Source organism: Diceros bicornis, chromosome 12 (assembly GCF_020826845.1).
Source record: "Diceros bicornis minor isolate mBicDic1 chromosome 12, mDicBic1.mat.cur, whole genome shotgun sequence".
NCBI lineage: Eukaryota > Metazoa > Chordata > Mammalia > Perissodactyla > Rhinocerotidae > Diceros > Diceros bicornis.
In genome coordinates this window covers 47691901-47712953 of record NC_080751.1, presented here as the reverse complement: position 1 = coordinate 47712953, position 21053 = coordinate 47691901, and the positions used below count along the sequence as shown (strand labels likewise).

Here is a 21053-nt window from a genome sequence, read left to right as displayed (position 1 = left end):
AAGATTGAAGGGAACAAATTCAATGAGCAAGAAAAGGGTGAGTGCAGAGCAAGGCTCTCAGGAGCCCAGCCTTTTAAGAAAAGAAGTAATCTTATAAAGTTGAATATGGGGCCGGCCCGGTGGCGCAAGTGGTTAAGTGTGCGCACTCCGCTGCGGCCGCCCAGGGTTCGCCGGTTCGGATCCCGGGCATGCACCAATGCACCGCTTGGCAAGTCATGCTGTGGCGGCGTCCCATATAAAGTAGAGGAAGATGGGAACGGATGTTAGGGCCAGGGCCAGTCTTCCTTAGCAAAAAAAGAGGAGGATTAGCAGATGTTAGCTCAGGGCTGATCTTCCTCACAAAAAATAAAAACAATAAATAAAAATAAGGTTGGATACCAAGTTGAATACGCAATATGATCTCATTTTCTCATTTGTGTGTGTGTATATATATATATACGATTATGGATCCCATTGAATGATGGTATTATAGAGAATATTTTTTATTGTTGCTGATCTGTAGCTCCTGATACTTTTATGATGAAAATGTATTACTTATGGATCAAAAAAAGCAATAAAATCATGATTTTAAAAACAAAACAAATGATAAATACCGATGTTAGAATAAAACCCTGCAGTCATTTTCTTTAATACTCATTATTCCTAAACTGTTTTCATATGATATTTGAGAATCTTAAGAGAGTTATAAAATTAACTGATATTTTTAATCATTTATTGATTGGTCTGTGTGTACACGTATACACGCATACTCAGGTCTGTTGTATTTTTGGCCTTTATTCCGACCTCCACTTATCACTTTAGGCCAATTTGTATCATTTCCCTGGCCTTCTCAGCATTTGTGACATTTCCAATTCCATCCACAGATTTAATTAACGTGCTGTGTATTCGCTCTTCCACATCACTGATAACAAGAGACACAAAACTGGACCCCGTGGTGATTGCTACACCACCTCCATACCTCCCACAACTGGACACATCCTTCTGCTGTACCCAGTTTTTGAGCCAAGCTGATTGAAACTGATTTTGCAAGTAAAATTCACTCAGACATTGCATCAAATGATTTATGAAGTCCATGCAGCCGTGTGGTGTCGCATTAATCACAGACACTACAATAATCTATTTGTGTGCAGCAGTCCTCATAAATCGGAATAAAATAAATTCCACAAGCGCATCTTCAGCTTTTGCAACAGGGCACATGGTATTATTCAGGGCACCATCCACATAATGCAATGTTAGCAGACTTGCAGATTCCTGAGCTTGGTCAAGCAAGTAAAAATATGCATTCATTTACCGACGCATGCCAAAGCTAAAGAAATTACAGCTTGTTCATCCACCGCATGAGAGAATTTCTTGAGGGTTCAGCTTTCTCAAATTTTTTATGAAAACTGATGTAAATAAACTGGGTATATGAGACACAGCAATAAAAGTGGTGAGATGATTTTGTTAACAAACAGTCCAGAATTATATCTTCAAATAAATGTTGAGCACTTAAATGTTGTCACCATTTGGAGACACCAATTATATTACGAAACAATTTCGTAAATTCTCTTTTGAGATTGATCTGTATTTCACATAACAAAAGAATCTTTAGTTATGGCAAACTCACTTCATTTGTGAGTGTATTTCTTATCTTGAATATAGTCCAAAATTATTGCAAACTATGTCTGGTAAAGATTGTGAATGATCCAGCTAGGTAATAGTAATTTTTTAAAAATATAAACAGATTTACCTTTTTCCTGATTATAAAGATTAAAATTTAACAGTATAAAAATACATTGCATGAAATAATAATGGTATAAAAAAAGAATTGCATGAAATCCTAACACAAAAAGCTAATCACTCTTCATATATTAGTAAATAGCTTTTCGGGAATATTATCTATATGTGTGTTTATGTTTAGAGAGATAAATGTGGAGATACAGATATAAATAAAAAAAGGAGATGAGATTCTACCATAATTGTCATATTATTACTTGCTTTTAAAAAATCAATGCTATATTGTGGCTCTCTCTCTAATACAATAAATAGAGAATCACATCATCACTTTAATAACTATAATTTTCCATTACATAGATTTATTTAATCAGCACTCTATTAATGAATATTTAGTTTATTTTCAGTTTTTCAACTATGAACAGGACTATGATGGACATCCTGGTTGCTAGATATTTGTACACTTCACCTTATTCTCTTCATCTTAGAATAAGAAATTTTCTTAGATTAAACTCTTAAAATTATAATATCTGAATCAGGGATATGTCCAGCTAGTATTTTGATGTATATTGCTAAACAGCCTTACAGAAAAATTATACCAAGTTACACTATCCTCAATAACTCATGGAAGTATTTCTTGCCCCCCTCCTTGCTAATCTTGGATATTGCCAATCTTTAAAAATGTTTGTCAATGGTGGAGGAGGGCAAAAGGGGTAAAGGGGGACATTTGTACAGTGACGAGGGAAATTAGACTTTTGGTGTTGAACACAATGTAGCGTATGCAGAAGTCGAATTATAATGATGTACACCTGAAATCTATATAATGTTATAAACCAGTGTTACCGCAATAAAAAATAAATAAAAATTTGAAAATTGAATTAAGTTTAAAAGTGTAAAAAAATGTTTTTCAATCTGGTAGATGAAAAGTGTTGTCTCATTATTTTAATTTGCATGTCTTTGACTGTATTTGGTTGAACACCTTTTCATATGTTTATGGGTCATTTATATTTCTTCTTTTACAAGTTTCCTGTTCTTACATATTTCTGTTTGGGGGAGACAATGTTCATCAGTTTTATTGATTTATGGAACTGTTTTTATACTAAGATAATGCTGTTTTTAATCAAAACCAAGATATGAGCCTAATGAGTCTAATTTCCTTGTATATTTGTAATTGAATCAGAGGTCAGTTCCAAAAATATTGTGAGAAATGGCAACAGTCTTAGAAAATGGGTTTATTTTCCCAAGGTGACAATGTTAGTGCTTTGAAAAAGAACAGTCATCTGTATATCTGATTCTTGTATATTTGTTTAAATAAAACATTAAAACTCTTAGGTTTGATTAACAGCCTGTGCTCTGGAATCAGATTACCTATCTTCAAATCCTGATTCTTTCATTTATAACCTAAGGTGGGTGGCCTAGGGTGTAACCTAAGATGTGTTAACTTAACTATTCTGTGCCTCAGTTTCCTCATCTATAAAATGAAGATAATAATAGTCTCCACTGCATAGAGGTGTTGGGGGATTAAGTGAGAGGATGTACATAAAGTATTTAAAGTGTTCAATAAATATTAGCTTATTAATTGCAATTTTATTTGGTTTCATGACCCGCTTCAACCTAAACCACCAGGTTTTCTTTAAGGCATTTTTTAAACATGTGTTTTATTTCTCTACTTTCTGGTAAGCTGCCCTGATGACATGCTTAGACCGCGCAAATTTCATTTTAGGCACTTAAATAAAAGAGGGAGAGTTCTAGAGTAAGAAACAAATCAGAAACCAAAGGGAACTCTCTCCTTAGTTCTTTAGTGGCTTTTAGACTATAACAATGAGAAAATAAAGATGTTCAAATCTTGGCACGGGTCTGACAGTGACACATACAGTTTATGCATCACCTAGGCAGTATTAGACAGTTGAGGAGCAGGACAAGGGTGAGTTGGATGCTGAGGGGATGGGAAAGACCTGGGAGATTGGATGGTCAGTAAGGCTTGGCTAAACTCATGGTTCTGAACAGGTAAATGATCACTGCCCTTATCTGCAAGTAAGGACCTGGAAGCACCAAGCAGCGAGACGTTCTGATCCTGGAATAAGATGAACAGAGCAGACTCAAGTTACAATGAGTTGGAACTGGATAGAGGGTACTACAGCATCATAGTGAGGCATGAAGTCACCAGGACCTGGATCTGAATCCTGACTCAGGCACATGGCCTATGTCCTTTGGATATTTATGTAATTTCTCTGAGCCTCAGTTCCTCTGCTGTAAAAATATGTCTGGTCATACCTTATGATGAAATTGTTATGAGGATTAAATTTTAGTAACTAAATACTTTTTAAAAAAGAGTTAAGCTATGCAAAGCATTTAGCATATACTTGGTTCCATATGCTTAACTAATGGTTGCTAGGAAGCAGAGGACACATTAAAAATATTTAAGAACTAAACTGCAGGAGTACTGATTAATCAGAAGAAATGCCTGATCAATGAAGCCAATGAAGGGATCCCCAGTGAATAGAAAAGTTGGCCCAACCAATAAGAAGGGATACAGCCTTCAACTGGCTACTGATATGTACTATTTCTTAGAGATAAGAAAGAGGTTTCTATATTGAACAAGGGCTCCAGAGTCTGGGTCTTGGAGAAAGCAGAAAGGAGAAAATATTCAAAAGAACCCCACTCAGCATGCCATATAAACAGTCTGGAGTCAGGTAGAGGGAAAAAACAGTAATGTAGGGAGTTCTGTTTTCTAGAGACTGCTACTCTGGGACCAAGTGAAGTGCCTCAGGGTGGTACGGTAGCACCTGGTGCACAGAAAGATGGGTGATGCCCATCAGAAACTCAGGCAACAGAGCATAGTCCTAGACACCATCACTAACCAGCAGAGGTTAGGATGCAGACAACCAGGTATTGAGGCAAAGGAGTAAAATTCCAGCATAAAAAAGGTAGGGGAACTAATAACAAATTTATTAACTCTAAATTGTGGCAATTGAAGGCAAAAGATCCTTTATTGTCTGCTCAGTAGCAGAACTGGAGTCAGAGCTAATCCAGAGGTAGATAAACAAGTAACTTGCTAATACAGAGGAGCGTGGAGGAGGGTTCCAGCTTTACTCACCATGCATGAGAAGGCTAAGAGTCAGCAAACTTAAGGTAGTCAGCACCCCAGGACCTCATTTTCCTCATCTATAAAATGAAGGAGTTGAGCCTGAGAATATCTAAAGCCTTTTCCAAACTTTAAATTTTCTGTATTTCTATAAGAAATCTCAGGGCAAAGAGCAGACACCCTTGGGTAGAGTACAAAAGGAGCCTCCAGTCTCAAAGGGCTTGTACTTTCCTCAAAAAATTTTGATACCTAATAGATGCCAAATAATACTATCTATACTTCAGTTATTCATCTGAGAAAATATGAAAATATTTAATGAAAAGGGAGAAGCTTCTTTCAGGCTCTAACCAGCGGCAAAGAACAAAATGGAAAACTAAAAGGTAAGTTTAACCTGTTGAACTCAGGAACTGCTCTATTTTGGAATTTCAAAATCTCTTGTGCCTGTTTGGTTTTGTATCGCAGCTCATCATCTCACAGCTACGCTATTTGGTAAGTCTCCCAACTAGTTCTCTTGCTTCCATTCATTGTCCCTCTTCCCTCTGTTATTCTGCTGCTATAATCTCAACTTTTTTTGTGTGTGTGTGAGGAAGAGCAGCCCTGAGCTAACATCCATGCCAATCCTCCTCCTTTTGCTGAGGAAGACCGGCCCTGAGCTAACATCTATTGCCAATCCTCCTCCTTTTTTTTTCCCCTTTTTCTCCCCAAAGCCCCAGTAGATAGTTGTATGTCATAGTTTCACATCCTCCTAGTTGCTGTATGTGGGACGCCGCCTCAGCATGGCTGGACAAGTGGTGCGTCGGTGCGCGCCCAGATCCGAACCCTGGCCGCCAGAAGTGGAGCACGCACCTAACCGCTAAGCCACAGGGCCAGCCCAAATAATCTCAACTTTTTATTAAATATAAGATGCCATACTCGTAAGTAACAACATTATTTTATATACCATTGAGGAAGAAAATAAACAATTGCCAATTAAACTATGACATGCCATCAATTGTGGGATGCATCTCACTTTCAGCATAATCAAAATATTTTAAGTGTGTCTTAAAATCAATAAAATATGATATCTTTATAAATTAGGAATCTGATGAGGTCATTGTTTCTAAAAAGTCAAATATTCCCTTACAGAATGAAGTCCACTCTTTGCTACAGATTTTGGGCCTTCACCATCCAGCCCAATCTCACCCGCTATCCCCTAACATTTGCCACTGGGCATCCAGTTGCCTCAAACTTCATTTTTTTTCCATTGCAAAAGCACATGTTCTCTTCCTTCCTTCAACAACATTTATTAAACACCTACTGTGTACCAAGCCCTATTCTAGGTACTTCACTGTTTTCTTTGCTTGGAATCTCTTCTCCTCCCATCCTCAACCCCTAAACCTGGTATCTATTCTTCCTTCAAGATCCAACCCCACTATCTTCTCATTCATGAAAAAGTGTTTGTGAAACTTTCTCCAATTTCCTCATATAGATTTAATTTTGTAAACTTCTATTACACTATGTTGAAACTGTTGATTTGCCAGTTGTCCCTGCTAGACAGTGGGCCCCTCCAGCACAAAGAAAGTGACATTGAGTTTGTACTCAGAGCAGTGATTAGGAATGTGGGATCCAGCTTCCTGGCTTCAAAGTCCCTATGCTGCTTAATAGGAAATCATGCACCCTAAGTAAGGAGACAGACTCAAAAAGTGACCTTTTAGGGGAAGTACAGACTGCAAGGGAGTACAGTAACTATGAGGTGAAGTACTTGGGTTCAATCCTCACACAGGCCAGAAGTACTACTATGTTCTAGAACCACACACTAGACCTCATCTCACAAGCTTTGAAAGTAGCAAACATTCAGTGAACATCTGAACCTACTACAGGTTAAAAAAATCCCATCATTAAAAATGCTAGAAGACTTATTAAGCATCTATTATATGCTCAGAATCCTGTAGGTGCTAATTTCCTAAGCGACTGATGAGGAAAATTAAACTCTTCTAAGTAACTTATTCAAAGTCACACAGACTGTGATGAACACAGTCAGAATTTGATTCCAGGTCAGTCTGATTCCCAAAATCATGTTCTCTCCATTAGAGCACATTATGGCACAATGCCTCATCATCATTGAGGACATACTTGATTGAGTCAATAATTTGTCAAGGAAAAAATTGAATAGTCCTCTTCTTCAAACATCTGTGATTGGCATTGCTGGTTAGCTCTTCTCCCTGGCAAACCTAAATAGGAAACATGACATAGTCTTTGGCAATAATCAGCTGATGATGCAGACAGTCTTGGACTCTCTTTCCTGTATTTTCTTCTCACGTGGTTTCACGCCTTATGAGCTCAATCTCGTAGTTTTCTTGCTAATCTCAGACCAGTAGTCATTTACACAGTCACAGCCTACTGGTAACTAGCATTTGGTCAATGAACTTGATTTGTTGCATGAACTTGAGTATGAACTTGAAAAAGCTGGTGAAGAAAAACCAATGTAACTAATGAGAGGATCAAGACACATTAAGCTATCAAAGATAATTAATAATAAAGAATTTGGATATGGATATGATGACTTTAGAATCCAGTGTCAAAATATTAAAGTATTCTTTAAGTTCAAATGATAAATAGAAGAACGTGCTGATTTAAAGTCTATAATAAACCTATGGATTTTGATACAGTGAGGATAATACTAGTGGAGGGAGTCAAAGGGTAGCCCACATGAGCAGTATTGCAAAGGAGGCTTGGAGAGGAAGTAATACATTCTGAAGGGCTTGGAAAAAAGAAGGAAAATGAGGGTTTGAAGAGCCTCATTCTCTTTTGAGTGCATAAGACCTTGGTAAGCCACAATAAAGTCATGGGCCGAATGGTCTGAGAGCATGGGAGCTTAGGAAATAAAACTCACTGGGAAGCATAATATAGATGGTCACCCTCTCATCTGAGTAAGTGGAAAGTTTTGATATTAGTTATTTTAATTGCCACTAATCAGTACTAACACAATGCTAAGTTCTTCTTGGAACGTTATAATATTGAAATTATTTTAAATGCCAGGATTGGTAACCTAATCATTATACATTCATTACATGGTCAACAAACAAATGCAAGTTAGTTACAAGTGCATGTCAAAACTGCATTTGGTCTGAGAACTTCTAATAATAGCTAGGGCCTGAACAAACAGTTAATGTTATTTCTATTTAAACTAAAATAGTATGTTAGGATACTAACATACTCCTTAAGTATAATAACTTAATAACTATTAAGTATAATAGTATGTTAGAATAGGCTAACTGCTGTAACAAACAAGCCCCAAATCTCAGTGATTTATCACAGTAAAGATTCATTTCTTACTCAAATCACAGTCCATTGAGAATCAGCGAGGTGTGTGTATGTGAATGGGTCTGTATATAGCAGGTCTGCTTCATACAGTCATTCAGGGACCCAGGATCTATCTATTTAATGGTTCCAAATTCTTCTAGGGCCTCCGAGTCCTCTATGGTATGCTCTGCAGTCAGTCAGCCGAGAGAGAATTAAAAAATATGCAGGATTGTGGAGAGGTTTCAGAGGCCAGCCTAGACAAGATCCCCATCACTTCCACTTGGCTAAATGGGAATGCAGTGCAGCTTTGTTTATGATAGTGAAAATGTACAACAAACAAAGGTATATTCCTATGGCATTTTTAAACATAATATAGTATACCCATTCAATGGAATAATATTCAATGATAAAAAGGATACAGTTATTGATCCTAAAGATTAATATGCCATGTATATGGACAGTGAAAAAGCAATTATAAAGTAGGATGCATATTCCATTTTATATTTTATACTTTACAAGGGAAAAAAAGACTTCAGAATGTATAACAAATGTTATTAGTGGATATCTCAATGGTGGGATTATGGGTGATGTTTCTTTTTCTTTCTTTCGTTTTTTAAACTTATTTGTATTTTCTCATTTTTGTCCCCCAATGAGCATGTATTTGTAAAGAATATATATTAGGAGCAGTATTACATAACGTGGATTCTGGAGCCATACTCTCTGGTTTTGAATCCTACTTTTTCCTTTTAAATAAGTATGACATTGAGCATATTATTTAACCTTTCTGGGTCACTGGTTCCCTACCTGTAAACTGCAGGTTATTATGTACCTACCTCATCAGGCTGTAGTGAGGATTAGACGCAGTAATATACCCAGGTTATTAGTCAGCATGCACATAGTAAACACCACATAAATATTTGTTATTCAGTAATTAGGAAAACAATGGAGCTATTTCCATTGTGAGAAAAGCACTAATCATTATTTTAACTTTTCATATACTAATTAGTAAAGAAGGCAAGATATTGTCATAAATATTAACAATTTTAAATTAGGTCCTCAAAAAATAATAAAGCTGAAAAGAAAAGCAACTTACCATTACCCAAGTTACTGTATGAGGCAGTTAAATACACAGGCTCTTAAGGCAGAAGTAGGACTGGGTTCCAAACCAAATAGCCATCCACAGCTCTGAGACCTTGCAAATTACACAAGCTTCTGTGTCTCAGATTCCTCAACTATGAAGTAGAGACAATATAGGCATTGGAGAGAATATAAGACATTGGCCTTATAGGGCTATTCCATAGATTAATTAAAATAACCGATGTGACGTGCTTATTAGCAAGCATTCTATAAAGGTTAGCTATTACTATTATTATCATTATTATTAATTACTACCTTTTAAAATAAGTCTTATGGGCCGGCCCCGTGGCTTAGCGGTTAAGTGCGCGCGCTCCGCTACTGGCGCCCAGGTTCGGATCCGGGCGCCCACCGATGCACCGCTTCTCCAGCCATGCTGAGGCCGCGTCCCACATACAGCAACTAGAAGGATGTGCAGCTATGACGTACAACTGTCTACTGGGGCTTTGGGGGGAAAAAAAGCAATAGAAGTTACCTCAGAGCCGGTCTTCCTCAGCAAAAAGAAGAGGATTAGCATGGATGTTAGCTCAGGGCTGATCTTCCTCACACACACAAAAATAATAATAAAATAAAATAAGTCTTAGACTGAAATTGCTCCGAGAAAATATCACAAAGGCTACAACCCCAAGACAGACAGATTGTCAAAGTGGAACCAACAGAAAGATCATACGAAGGGAAAAAAGCAAATATCTGCATAGGTAGATGTTGCATAGCAATAGGTGCTGAGATATCACATAGCAGGGATTCCAGCTCAGGCAGAAAACTTGAGGAGATGCTCAATTAGAAGGACTCTAAAAATAACGATAGAAAAGGAGAACAACCATTTTACCCACACATATCCTGTGTGGTTAGTATTCTTGTCTCCATTTCATAGAGGAGGAAGCAGATTTGAAAAGGATAAATACTCTGTTCACACTTGTGCAAATAATGAGAGAAAGAGAGAGAGAGAGAGAAACAGAGAGAGGATCCTAGAGCAAATCTTAAAGAGAACCTGTGTTCCGTGCTTCCGGAGCAGCTGCCATGCACAGGCGGGGTAGATAAGACAGGAACCTGCAAAATGAGGTTCTAGATGGTGATAACATAGCCCAAGTACCGGATCCAGAGCCCAAGAGCAGATAGCTGAACCCCCTAATTAGGGGTCCCCTTATATCACTGAAATGGCCCAAACCTAGATTAAGTGAAAACCCGTATATAGATGATCCCAGCTGAGGGGGACCAGGGATGGAGGGAAGAGAATGAAAGGAGCCAGACCAGTTGTCCTGCTTTCTTCATAGATCTTTCTAATATGTAATAATCTTTCCAACATCTGTATAAAACAAGGAGACTTTTTCTCTCGTGCAATTCAGGTCTAAGAGTGTGTGTATCAGACTCAAAAGGCAATTTCTACATTTTTCTTTTTGTTTCAGGAAGAGACAACACAAACAGTGTGCACGTCCCAGAGGGTGACTACAGTCGAGAAGCTGGACTAGACACTGTATCAGGGAGGCAGACTCTCATATCAGCGTCCTGTCTGTTACCTCTCATTTCCATTTTCTACTAGGCCCCTAACAGGGCACTTTGACTTGCAGACATTTTCAACAATTTAACAAACCCCTCCCATCCAAACCCCTTAACGGCCAATAGAGGGCGGGCTGTCTCTTCTTCCAGACCTCCATCAGAAGTATCCATATGCCAATTCCCTTTCCTTTCAGGCCTGTGGGTTTTCTTCTAGACTCTTTCCTGCCCCAATCATCCCTTTCAAGTGCTTATTTTGGAGGCATTTACTAAAACCGAGAGAGAAGGGCCACAGACAAGACAGTTCAAATATCTTCTTATCTGTAATTCATCCCGTTCTCCCTTTTCCAACTCATTCGTATATGCATGCATTCTTATAAGTCCTGAGCCTTCCAACGAGCTGACAACCTTAGGGGGTTCAGAGCTATTTAGAGAAAGATTTATAACATGATAAACGCTACAAGCAGAGGTACTTACAAAATACTATAGAATAGTTAAGGGAATAAGCTCAAGACGGCTTTCTAGAGGAGGTGGCATTAAACCATATTCCATGTATGACTCTAACTCCTACATTTGTACACGTCTTTTAGGGTCTATGTAATCCCTCCAGTCCACTTTCTCCCTTGACTCCCAATTACCACCATGTTGGGACCATCCAACCTCTCTTCTGTATCCTCAATCTGATCACTAAGGATAAGAAAATCCTTTTGTGTCTGAGTGTCAATCTCATTGTCTTGGCTTCCGGCCATCTTATAGTCCCTCCTGGATCTCAGGGAAAAAACAGCTATTTAGTAACTGAGCTCCTTGTTTACACACTGGTTTCAGATAAGCTGCCAGGCCCTTGCAGACTTCTTATTTGCCACTAGTTACAGGCTTCAAGTAACAATTCGTTTTCTCCTCTGCTTTTACATTAATTCTATGGCAAAGTACTACGTGTAACTTGAATTTTCTGAGTTGATACGTTCATCTTAGTCTTAAGAATCTCTCCAGCCCTTTCTAAGTCTGACTTGAATTTCTATGAGAAGTCAGCCTTTATCACCTTGTATATAGGTGGTTCTACCTCTGGGATCCTAGGAAGGAGGGATGGTGACCTCCATATTGTCCCTTGCTTGTATTCAATCTCTAGCTTTCCCTAACTCTTAATATATTTCTTTAAAAAAATAAAATAAAAAACACAAAAAAGCAAGCCCTTGACAATGATTATTACTCTTTTTCAAACTACAGTGGCTTTCTCACTTCTGCATTTTTTTCCATCACCTGACCTTGGCTTTTCCTGTTGAGTCCTACAATGTTATCTGCTACATTTTAATAATGTCTTTATACTTGCATTTGAACAGAAATATAGATAACCTCCTCTGCAAGAGTGGAAAGGGCCTTTTAACACAGCACAATGATGACAGTTTGTTGGCAAATCCCACAGTGAAGTGCTGGGGCCTCGTTGGGGTACCAGAAACAATCATGTAGAACAGTCCTGTGTGTTCTTTCTTCTTGAATTTGCTAATAGAAAATCTAGCATATTTTAAATGATTTTACCACTTAATACTTATAACTATAGAACCTCAGGGTATAAGGTCCTTTGGAGACCATCTAATCTGACCTCCTACACAATTGCAGGAATTGTCTCTACAACATCTCTGGGAATTAGTCATCCCAACTGTTCTTTAAACTCTTCCAGAAAATAGGATGCTCACTCCCTCTTTCCACTGTTGAACATTTTCCCTATTACCCTCTGATAATCAGTGATAATTAACGAGCCTCTTCCCCTCCTCAGGACAAAGAAATATGATTAGAGAAATGTTTAGTTTTCTGAGGCCAGGGACTGGGGAATATTCCACTAGTAACTTCAGCTCTTTGGTTCAGAATTAGAGTGGTTAAACCAAAATATTTGTAATAAGTATAAATTTGTTCTGCAAACAGAGGATTTCAAAGGCATCTTTGTTTCCCGTCTCCTTACATTGCCATGCTATTAACTTCTGGTTCATTAGTCACCATTTTCAGGATCCACTTGGCTGCCACCTTCCTCTGGCCAGACAGACCGTCTTGGATCAGAAGGTCAGCTGGCCATTCCCACCTCACACCTGCCACAGGATCTGATTTACTTTTCCACACTGATCCAAGTCACTTTTTGTTAATTCACTAATTTTATTGACCTTGGTACACATCCTGTAGATGGTGGGCCACTACAGAGCTCATCACTGCAAGAACCTTTTCTGACAGCCCCAGAAGAGAAACAATTCTCCACGCGATGCATTTTCAATCCCTTCAGTTGCTTCTTTATCTGGTTTATCACAAAGAATATTTACCACACATCTTCTTTATTAGTACATTCACAATAAATGAAAAAATTAAAACCCATCACTTTTGTCCACGAGCTTGGGAAAGAAAAGGGCAATGGCAGATGACAGAAATGATGCATGAGATATACGGGGCTAGTCATGTCAAGATTTGTAGTAATCCAGGATTCGGCCTTACTCAAGGGAGAAACATTCAGCTATTACGTTCCATTCACCTCCTCCTATAATATAGCACCTCGGCACAGACAGCAGAGCAACAAAACCTACAAGATATGGACAGTTAAAATTCAACTCAAGCTACAGCAGCTCCCAACAGTCCCCCATCCCCCCGGCGGAATATTTACCTAGACCGTTTAACGCACTTAATTAATTCACCAGCAGCTTCGCTGGAGGCGTCTCGAGCTTCCCGAGACTCCATTACATAATATCTTTCACAAAATCTATTCCCAGCTCGAGTGGAAGATGGATTCTCATCCAGTTTGCGGAGGTTCCATGCATTTGCTTCCCTTTTCCGGGGTTCGATCCCGCGGGTGCCCCAGCCGAGGCTGCAGCAATCCCCTCGGGCCCGAGCTTCGGGGGTGGCCGCCACTCTCCGCACTCAAAACTGGGGCCGGAGGTGCAGCCGTCTCGCCCTCGGGGCTCCAGGGCCGACCACGGTGGCCATGCCGGCGGGCGCTCGGGACGCCGCGACTGTCGCTGCTCGCCGGGTGCGCCCCGGGCGCCGAGCCGCCGCGCGCTCGCGGGGCCCGAGCCGGAGAGGTGCGCAGAGACGCCGCCGCAGGGCCGCCGCGGTGAGCCGGGCTCCAGGAGGAGGAAGAGGAGGGAGAAGAGGAGGCGTGCGAGGGAGGAAGGGCCCGGCCGCCCGGGAGGGAGGGTGGGAGGAGGGGGAGGGGGCCGGCCGGGCCGGGAGGGGTGGGGGGGCAGCCAATGAGAGGCGCGCGGCGCGGGGGGGGGGGCGAGGTCTGGGGGATGAGGTAGGATGGGGGAGGGCGCAGCCCGGGCGGCGGAGGCTCGAGCCATAAACAAGCGCCCGGAGGAGCCGCGCAGGAGTGAGGCGAGCGGGGCTCGCGAAGCACAGCCGCGGACCTTCTCGGGGGCGGGGACCGGCCCAAAGGCTGCGCCACCGCCGCGGGGCCAGCCGACGCGGAGGAGGATTGGGAGGAGGCGCCGCCGGCCGGGGCTAGAGCCGAGCGCAGCCGCCGCCGCAGCCAGAAGTTTGGGTTGAACCGCAGCTGCCGGGAGGAAACTTTTTTCTTTTTTCCCCCTCCCTCCCGGGAGGAGGAGGAGGAGGAGGGGAAGCCACCGCTGGCGCCAACGCTAGTGGGCTCGGGGTCGGCGCGGCCCGCAAAGGGGGGCGGGGGCCTCGCCCCGCGAGGGCAGGCGCGCCCCGGGGGCCCCGAGGGGGGCGGCGAGGACCGCGGGCTGCGGGTGCGGCGGCGGCAGCGCGTGTGCCCCGCGCAGGGGAGGGCGCCCGCCCCGCTCCCGGCCCGGCTGCGAGGAGGCGGCGGCGGCGCAGGAGGATGTACTTGGTGGCGGGGGGCAGGGGGCTGGCCGGCTGCGGGCACCTCCTGGTCTCGTTGCTGGGGCTGCTGCTGCTGCTGGCGCGCTCCGGCACCCAGGCACTGGTCTGCCTGCCCTGCGACGAGTCCAAGTGCGAAGAGCCCAGGAGCTGCCCCGGGAGCATCGTGCAGGGCGTCTGCGGCTGCTGCTACATGTGCGCCCGCCAGAGGAACGAGAGCTGCGGCGGCGCCTACGGGCTCCACGGAGCCTGCGACCGGGGGCTGCGCTGTGTCATCCGCCCCCCGCTCAATGGCGACTCCATCACCGAGTACGAAGTGGGCGTCTGCGAAGGTACGGCCGCCCGCCGCGGGCCCCCTCCCACCTGGCCCGCGCCGCCCCCTCGACGCTCGCTGCGCCGAACAAAGTTTGGCCGAGACTTTCCCGAGGAGAGAGGGCTCCGCGGGAGGAGGGGCGGCCGCCGCCCCCGGGAGAGAACCCTGCGTCCCCCGGTTCCCGCTCGCTGCTCCCCCAGACGCTTGGCCAGCCGCGGGCGAGGTTGGATTTCGTGGGTGGGGGCGGGCGAGTTGGGGATCGCCCCCCGGCCGCGCACAGATTCGCACACGTGTGGCCGTTCGGGCTTGGGCTGGGTGGAATGGCCCGGCCCTGCGCCCCGCGGTGGGGTTGCGGTGGGCAGGGGCACTGCGGAGGCTGTCGCGAGCCCTTGGGGAATCCGGCCCCTGCCACCCTCCCCGCACTAGCGCAGTGTGGAACCTAGTGCTGCACACCGTCCGCGAAAGTCCATTTTCTGTTGGCGGAGAGACTTGTCTGCAGCTCACACTCCCTCTGTCTCCTTTATTATTTTTTCCTTGCGCTCTTCTTTCACTCCCTTCCTCCTCCTTCGCATATAAATCAATTTCAGCTCCGGAATATGTCAGCCCAGGGGAAGTTACATACGGTGGTTACTCATTTATTTGCCTATTGAAAACGGTCAAAGGCTTTCTCTCCTGAATGGAGGTGGGGAGGAGGGGGCACTTGCACCTCGGAGTGAAAAGTTTTTTCTGGCTATTAGTGGCTCCTTTTTAAGATCAGATATGTGCGTGTTTCCAATTGCGTTGCCAGTTCTTTCTTTTTGTTTGACAGCGAGGATTGTTCTGGTTTCTCCACTAAGCATTGTGCACCGTGGTGTCGAGACTGAGGGAGAAAGATGGAATCGGTGGAGTCTCCCTCGATGAGGGAACCACTGTGGGTGGGGTGTCGGCCTTAAGTCCTGCCCGCCTGCCTCGGCCTCGGGGTGCCTGGTCTGGTTTGGGGTCTGGAAAGAGGCAGCGAGTTCTTTTTATTTGCCTGATGGGCAGGACTCGGTGAGCACCAGTTAAAAGTGGGATCCCTGCTCCCGCTGACGTTGGGGTGATGATGCTGTTCCGGGGCGTCCTAATGTATGAGCAGAGGCGCAGCAGCCTTACCTCTGGAGGCGGGGCGAGGAGGAGGGACAGGCGCCCTCTGCCCCGTCCCTTGCTTACTATTCACTGCCAGCACATAGGAGATCAGGGAAAGGTTTATTCTGAAGCATCGTTATGTGTGTATGTGTGTGTTTGTGCTGGGATACTGAAAAAGAAGGTGGCAACCTTAAGCATAAAATGGGTCTTTTAAAAGGCTTTAATTCTGCGATTTTCTTTAAACACACAAAACACTCAGTCACACAAACACACACATGCATATTTATTTATACGTGTAGTTTTTAGAAACAGTTCTGGAAAATTGGAGAGGCTTTGCTGGTTTGGAAGCTAGTGGGCAGTAATGAGTGAAGGGCACTCTTCTCAGAGGGGAGGAACGTGCACTGCCGCACCCTTAGTTAGGACACTGGGTTAGAAGAGTTCCTTTGCCTGAAACACAAAAGCCTCTCATCTGGTGTTAAGTCCCATTTTATAACATGTTTTTATTTCTCACATCAGGACAAATGGCCATGAGATTAACTTCTGATATAATTTTATGTGCTTGACTTTGGGAATTCTGAATGACTTGGACTAAAAGATGCATCTTTGAACCCTGCCACTTGGAGTGTATAATTTACTTAAGCCAGCCTCCCGTAAATCTAAAAAGAACAAGCAATACAAAACGAGGTTAAGTGCAGTGGAAACTGCTCTGCCTGAGAAGGACTTTTGGAGGTTCTAAAGATTCTAACCCTTGTTTTGTTTTCTTTGTGATATATTTCTGGTGAAGGAAATGTGGCGTTCAGGGGAAATTCACAGTAATCAAGTGTTTTGGCAGCAATATCCTGGTGTCACAGTATAGAGTTATTTTGGCAGTTGGTTGGTGAGCCTTTCATTCCTCTGAAATGATGCGATCCCTCATAGCTTCCTTTCTTCTGGTAACACCCCATGCACTTGGTGTTAGCCTTGAAAATGCTTGGAACTGTTTGTTGCTATGATTATATCTCAATTAGCGTTCTGTAGCAGCACTTTCCGTTGAGCAGGCCTGTTTTCAGCTACCAAAATTGTGTGCTCAGGGTATTTTTCATTTTATTTTTTAGAATTCTAAAAGCAGTCAAGTTGCATTCTAAATCCATGAAACCTAAGTAAGAAGGACACTGTTACCTGGCATGATATGATGGTTGGATTTAGACAGATATATTCAACTGTGTGTCTAAAATGTCAAGTATTTGCACTTTACTACAAGATTTATGGAAAACATAGGATAAGTGAGTAACCATTTTTCTTCCTTCTTTTTAAGAATTAGAGGAGTCTTTACATGTCAGTAATTATCTAGAAGGTGCTGACTTTCACTTGTTTTTCTGTTACTTAGCAAGAAATTTCTCAGTGGCCAGTGTTTCCCTCAGTTTCTATTTTTATTCAGAAATTCACACACTGAAGCGTGATTATTGTAACTAACAGGAAGAGGAATTGGTGTATTTTATGCCTGTTGAAGTCTCTTTTGCTGCAATTTTTGCACTGAAATGACCCCTACTGGTTGTATCTGTTAATGAAAACTCTTTTGAAAACTTATTTAATTGGCTACGCTGGGAAAACATATTGCATGGTATAGAAATATTATCATGACTTAATCTACCTGCTTTCGATGCTATAATTTAAATACAAATTACATTGCCGTATTTGCCAACTTGCAGTAATTTTTATTTGTGTAACTTCCCAGACTGGCTTTGTTGGGGGGTGGGGGGTGGATCATGTTTTAACTGCGGTTCACAAAGTGATTTAGATAAATCAGGGGCAGAAATGGACCCCTTCTAACTTGTGGCTCACTGCCTTAGGTTTTTAAAGCATGCTGGCCCGTAGTAGGCTCTCAGTAAGTGTGCATTGAATGCATGAACAATCCTCTCCATAGAAAGAACATTGAAGAAAAAATAATATGAAGAGTTGGGTCCTGTGAATCATGTGACACATATACTTGGACATTTTTCCGGCATCGTTTAGATTTTTATTAAGTAAATCCTGATTTAATTATTCCTTTAAAACAATTTTTGGCTAAGTGATTTTTGAAATTGAGCATAGAGCCAGAAACCTGAAGTTTTCTTTGCTCTCTCTTAGTCTGAAAAGTGCTTTCTGGTCCCTGGGAGGGCACAAGACCCTGTCTCATTTCCGTTCACTTGGTGACTCTTCATGTGGCCCTTTGCAACATCCTAGGCTGCCTGCTCCAGGTAAATTGCCCAGAAGCCGGAGAAACAAGTTTGGATTCTGAACTTCCGAGGAAAAAGACTGGATGAGAGACTCTTTGGGAGATCAAAGACAGAGTTTTGAACAACTACCGAAGTGAGATTTTTCTAGGAAGAATGTTTTGATTGGACAGTGAGGATTATATTTTGAGATAGGGGGTGAGGACCATTTTTCCTCCTGTGTGGAATAGTACATTGTGCTTCTATAAGGGGTGGGGCAAGGTGGGAGAACATGAGCAGCCTTCTCTCTCTAAGTAATAAAAGGGCAAATGATGGCTTGAGTTGGACAGTTTGTGAGGACAGAGTGACTTGGAACCTAGTGGACACCGTGGAGTGGCTTTGCTCTGAGAACTTTGTTGTATTAGGTCCAGGTGGTTGCTGTCAAAGATAAGCACCAACTTTTTTCCCAGTGAATATTTACTTGGTGGCTTCATCTTTGTGGAACTTAACTTTCCGTGTTTTCACCGTGGCCATCTAAAAACTCTCTCTTGCAAAACACAATCCTCCTTTTATTTCTCCAGGTATTTTAACTTTTCCTTCCGCCCACTTTTCATGGGACAGTGAGTAGGAGAACCCAGGATATGTGGTGGGGACTCACAGCAAAGAACAGAATGTTGTTTTCTGAAACTGTTGCCGTTAGAAGGTTATAGTTTCTTCTCTAATCACTGGAAGACAGTCAGTGGAGAGGATGGCTCCTTGGAAGACAACGTGTGGAGGATCTGAGGTGAGGCCCCAGATAACAGGCGATAGGAGGCCAGATAATATACCAAAACGTTTGGTTGTGCACAAGCCACGGATCTCCCCTCCTCACTAACGTAGGACTTGGAGTTAAGAGTCCGTGGAATTTAAATTTTACTAATTAAATACAAGAGGAGAGGGGCAAAGTTAATCTTTCTCTGTTGGTGTTAGAAAAAATGAAAAAACCCAGAGCTCTAAACCTTAATTTTAAGTAATTTCATTTTCCATCTCAAAAGTCTTTAGGTAGAGTGAGCTCTTAGACGTCACAGAGAGAAGCAAGCAGAGGGCCTATATCATTACTTTAATAGGGTATGGGAAGAGGAACCGAGGTTAGTAAACAAGGAAATAATTAGTTCCTCCCAAAAGTAAATATTGACAAGACATGGAGAGACTATTCACTGCACATATACAAATGACAGGACTTCGTGACCTTCACTTTGACTATCCAGCTTACAGAATCCTCGCTGTCATTGAGGAGTCTCGTCACATAAACCTCTTGGCCAAGGGCAAATGCATCGCATAGTATTAGAAAGGCAAAAATAGCAAGTCTGGAGATAGTCGCTGCCATTAACACCTATTAACAGAGACCAGAAGAATCTACAAGCAATATATTGGCAGAGCAGTTGTGAACAGGCGGGTTAGTTTATGAAGAAAACTGTCTGAACAATCCTTAAACTATGGGCATTACGTCCCATTCTAGGAGGTATTTAGTGATTTGGTGCAGGTTTCTGTGTTTTGTGCAGCTTGATTAAGATGTGATGATCTAGGTGAATGAGGGAATAGCTTGGGGGGATGCAGGGGACAGGCATTATGAAGTTGGGGGAAATAGATAAAACAGATGACCCTAAAAAGATAATGGAGTGGGAGGACTAAAGAATGAGAAATGGGAGAAGGGAAAAATATTGAATTCATCTTCGGGCAACTATGTCATCCTTTGAAGAATAATCCAAAACACATTCCAGACATTAATTGTGAAATTCCTGAAAAATGTGCGTGTGTAACATCTTTCAGGCTGTGGCACTAACATGAGAGATGGCAGTGCTGCTTTAGCACGTAGATACTATCGGAGAGGAGACGGTAAAATGAGTGGCAGGTTTGCTGAAGCAGGTTCCTGTAACACTGTTTTCCATATGGCACATGCCGTATCAGGACTTGGAGACACCCCAGTAACAGCTCAATGATTATTTGATGAAGAAACAGTGGACTAGCCAAGCGTGCATGAATAACAAACCTAAAGCCTTCCTTCTCAGAGATCGAATTTTCCAAAGCTGAATTCTCCAAGATCTGACTTATATGCATAGAAATCAGTCACTCGTTCACGGATCTTCTCCTCTGTGCAAGGCCTTCTGCTGGGCCTCGCAAACGGGTTCCCTACTCTTTACACTCTCTAGATCAAGATAAAGAGTAAGGCAACAAGACCTTAAAAAGTCCGCATAATGATATAAGTTCAAGTAAGTTCAAGCAAAGGAGAGGTGATTTTGTGAGTCTGCATGGGATTAGTTGGTGCGTGAAGTGTGGTTAAAATTTGTTCTAGGAATCACAGGATCTGAGATGATCTTTTTGGGCTCTGGTGGCAAAGGTCTTGAAAAGGAGAATTCGAACCAGGTTTAAGGTCTGAGTAGCTCTTTTTTGGGGGGGGGGGGGATCCTACCCATTCTTCTCAGAGCCTGTGCAATACATATCAGTTTCCCAACATCTAAGAATGAGGCTGTATTCTTAACACTTTAGTAGCTATGGTTCAAAATGGCAAGTTTCCTTTTGAGAGTGATTTTCTCTTTGTTCTAGCTTGTTCCACTAGGCAAATGAGTGTGGGCAGTGAACTGAAAGGTGTCCCTTTATCAGCATCTTCCAACCTCACCCACTTCCGGCTGCTTGTCCTGGCCAGTCAGCCTGGTCAATCATGGAAACGCTCCTTGCTTAGATACGACCTGCTCGGTCTTAGGAGCAGAGGGGTGGTTGACTACACTTAAGGTTAAGAATGCCCTCACAAAAAAAAATCAAAAAAGATCCCTTTTTTTTCCTGTTAGTTACAAAATGAACAGATTTCAATTCCTTACCTCCCTCCCCCAACCCCAATTAATTCTCCATGCAAAATGCTTACAAAAGAGTGTAATGGTTAGAAACCTGGTTTCTGGGGTCAGGTCTG

General features: G+C 42.6%; 1 protein-coding gene and 1 long non-coding RNA gene across 7 annotated transcripts in view; one reads left to right on the top strand and one right to left on the bottom strand.

The window, feature by feature from the left end:
- Positions 1-12840: 12840 nt before the first annotated feature.
- On the bottom strand, positions 12841-13892 carry LOC131411686 (uncharacterized). The gene is made up of 2 exons (XR_009221633.1): positions 13347-13892; positions 12841-13265 (listed from the first exon to the last, which is right to left on the bottom strand). It is a non-coding gene; the product is annotated as an uncharacterized LOC131411686 (long non-coding RNA).
- A 307-nt stretch (positions 13893-14199) lies between these two features.
- CRIM1 (cysteine rich transmembrane BMP regulator 1) overlaps positions 14200-21053 on the top strand; it is a 193449-nt gene continuing 186595 nt past the window's right edge. For 4 of the 6 annotated variants that reach the window (XM_058551446.1, XM_058551443.1, XM_058551444.1 and 1 more), the window contains exon 1: positions 14461-14853. In XM_058551446.1, the coding sequence (XP_058407429.1) occupies positions 14523-14853 (331 nt within the window). In that variant the 5' untranslated portion in view covers positions 14461-14522. Of the gene's footprint in view, positions 14854-17032; positions 17201-21053 lie in introns of all 6 variants that reach the window. The other 2 variants (XM_058551445.1, XM_058551447.1) reach the window with 2 other exon arrangements.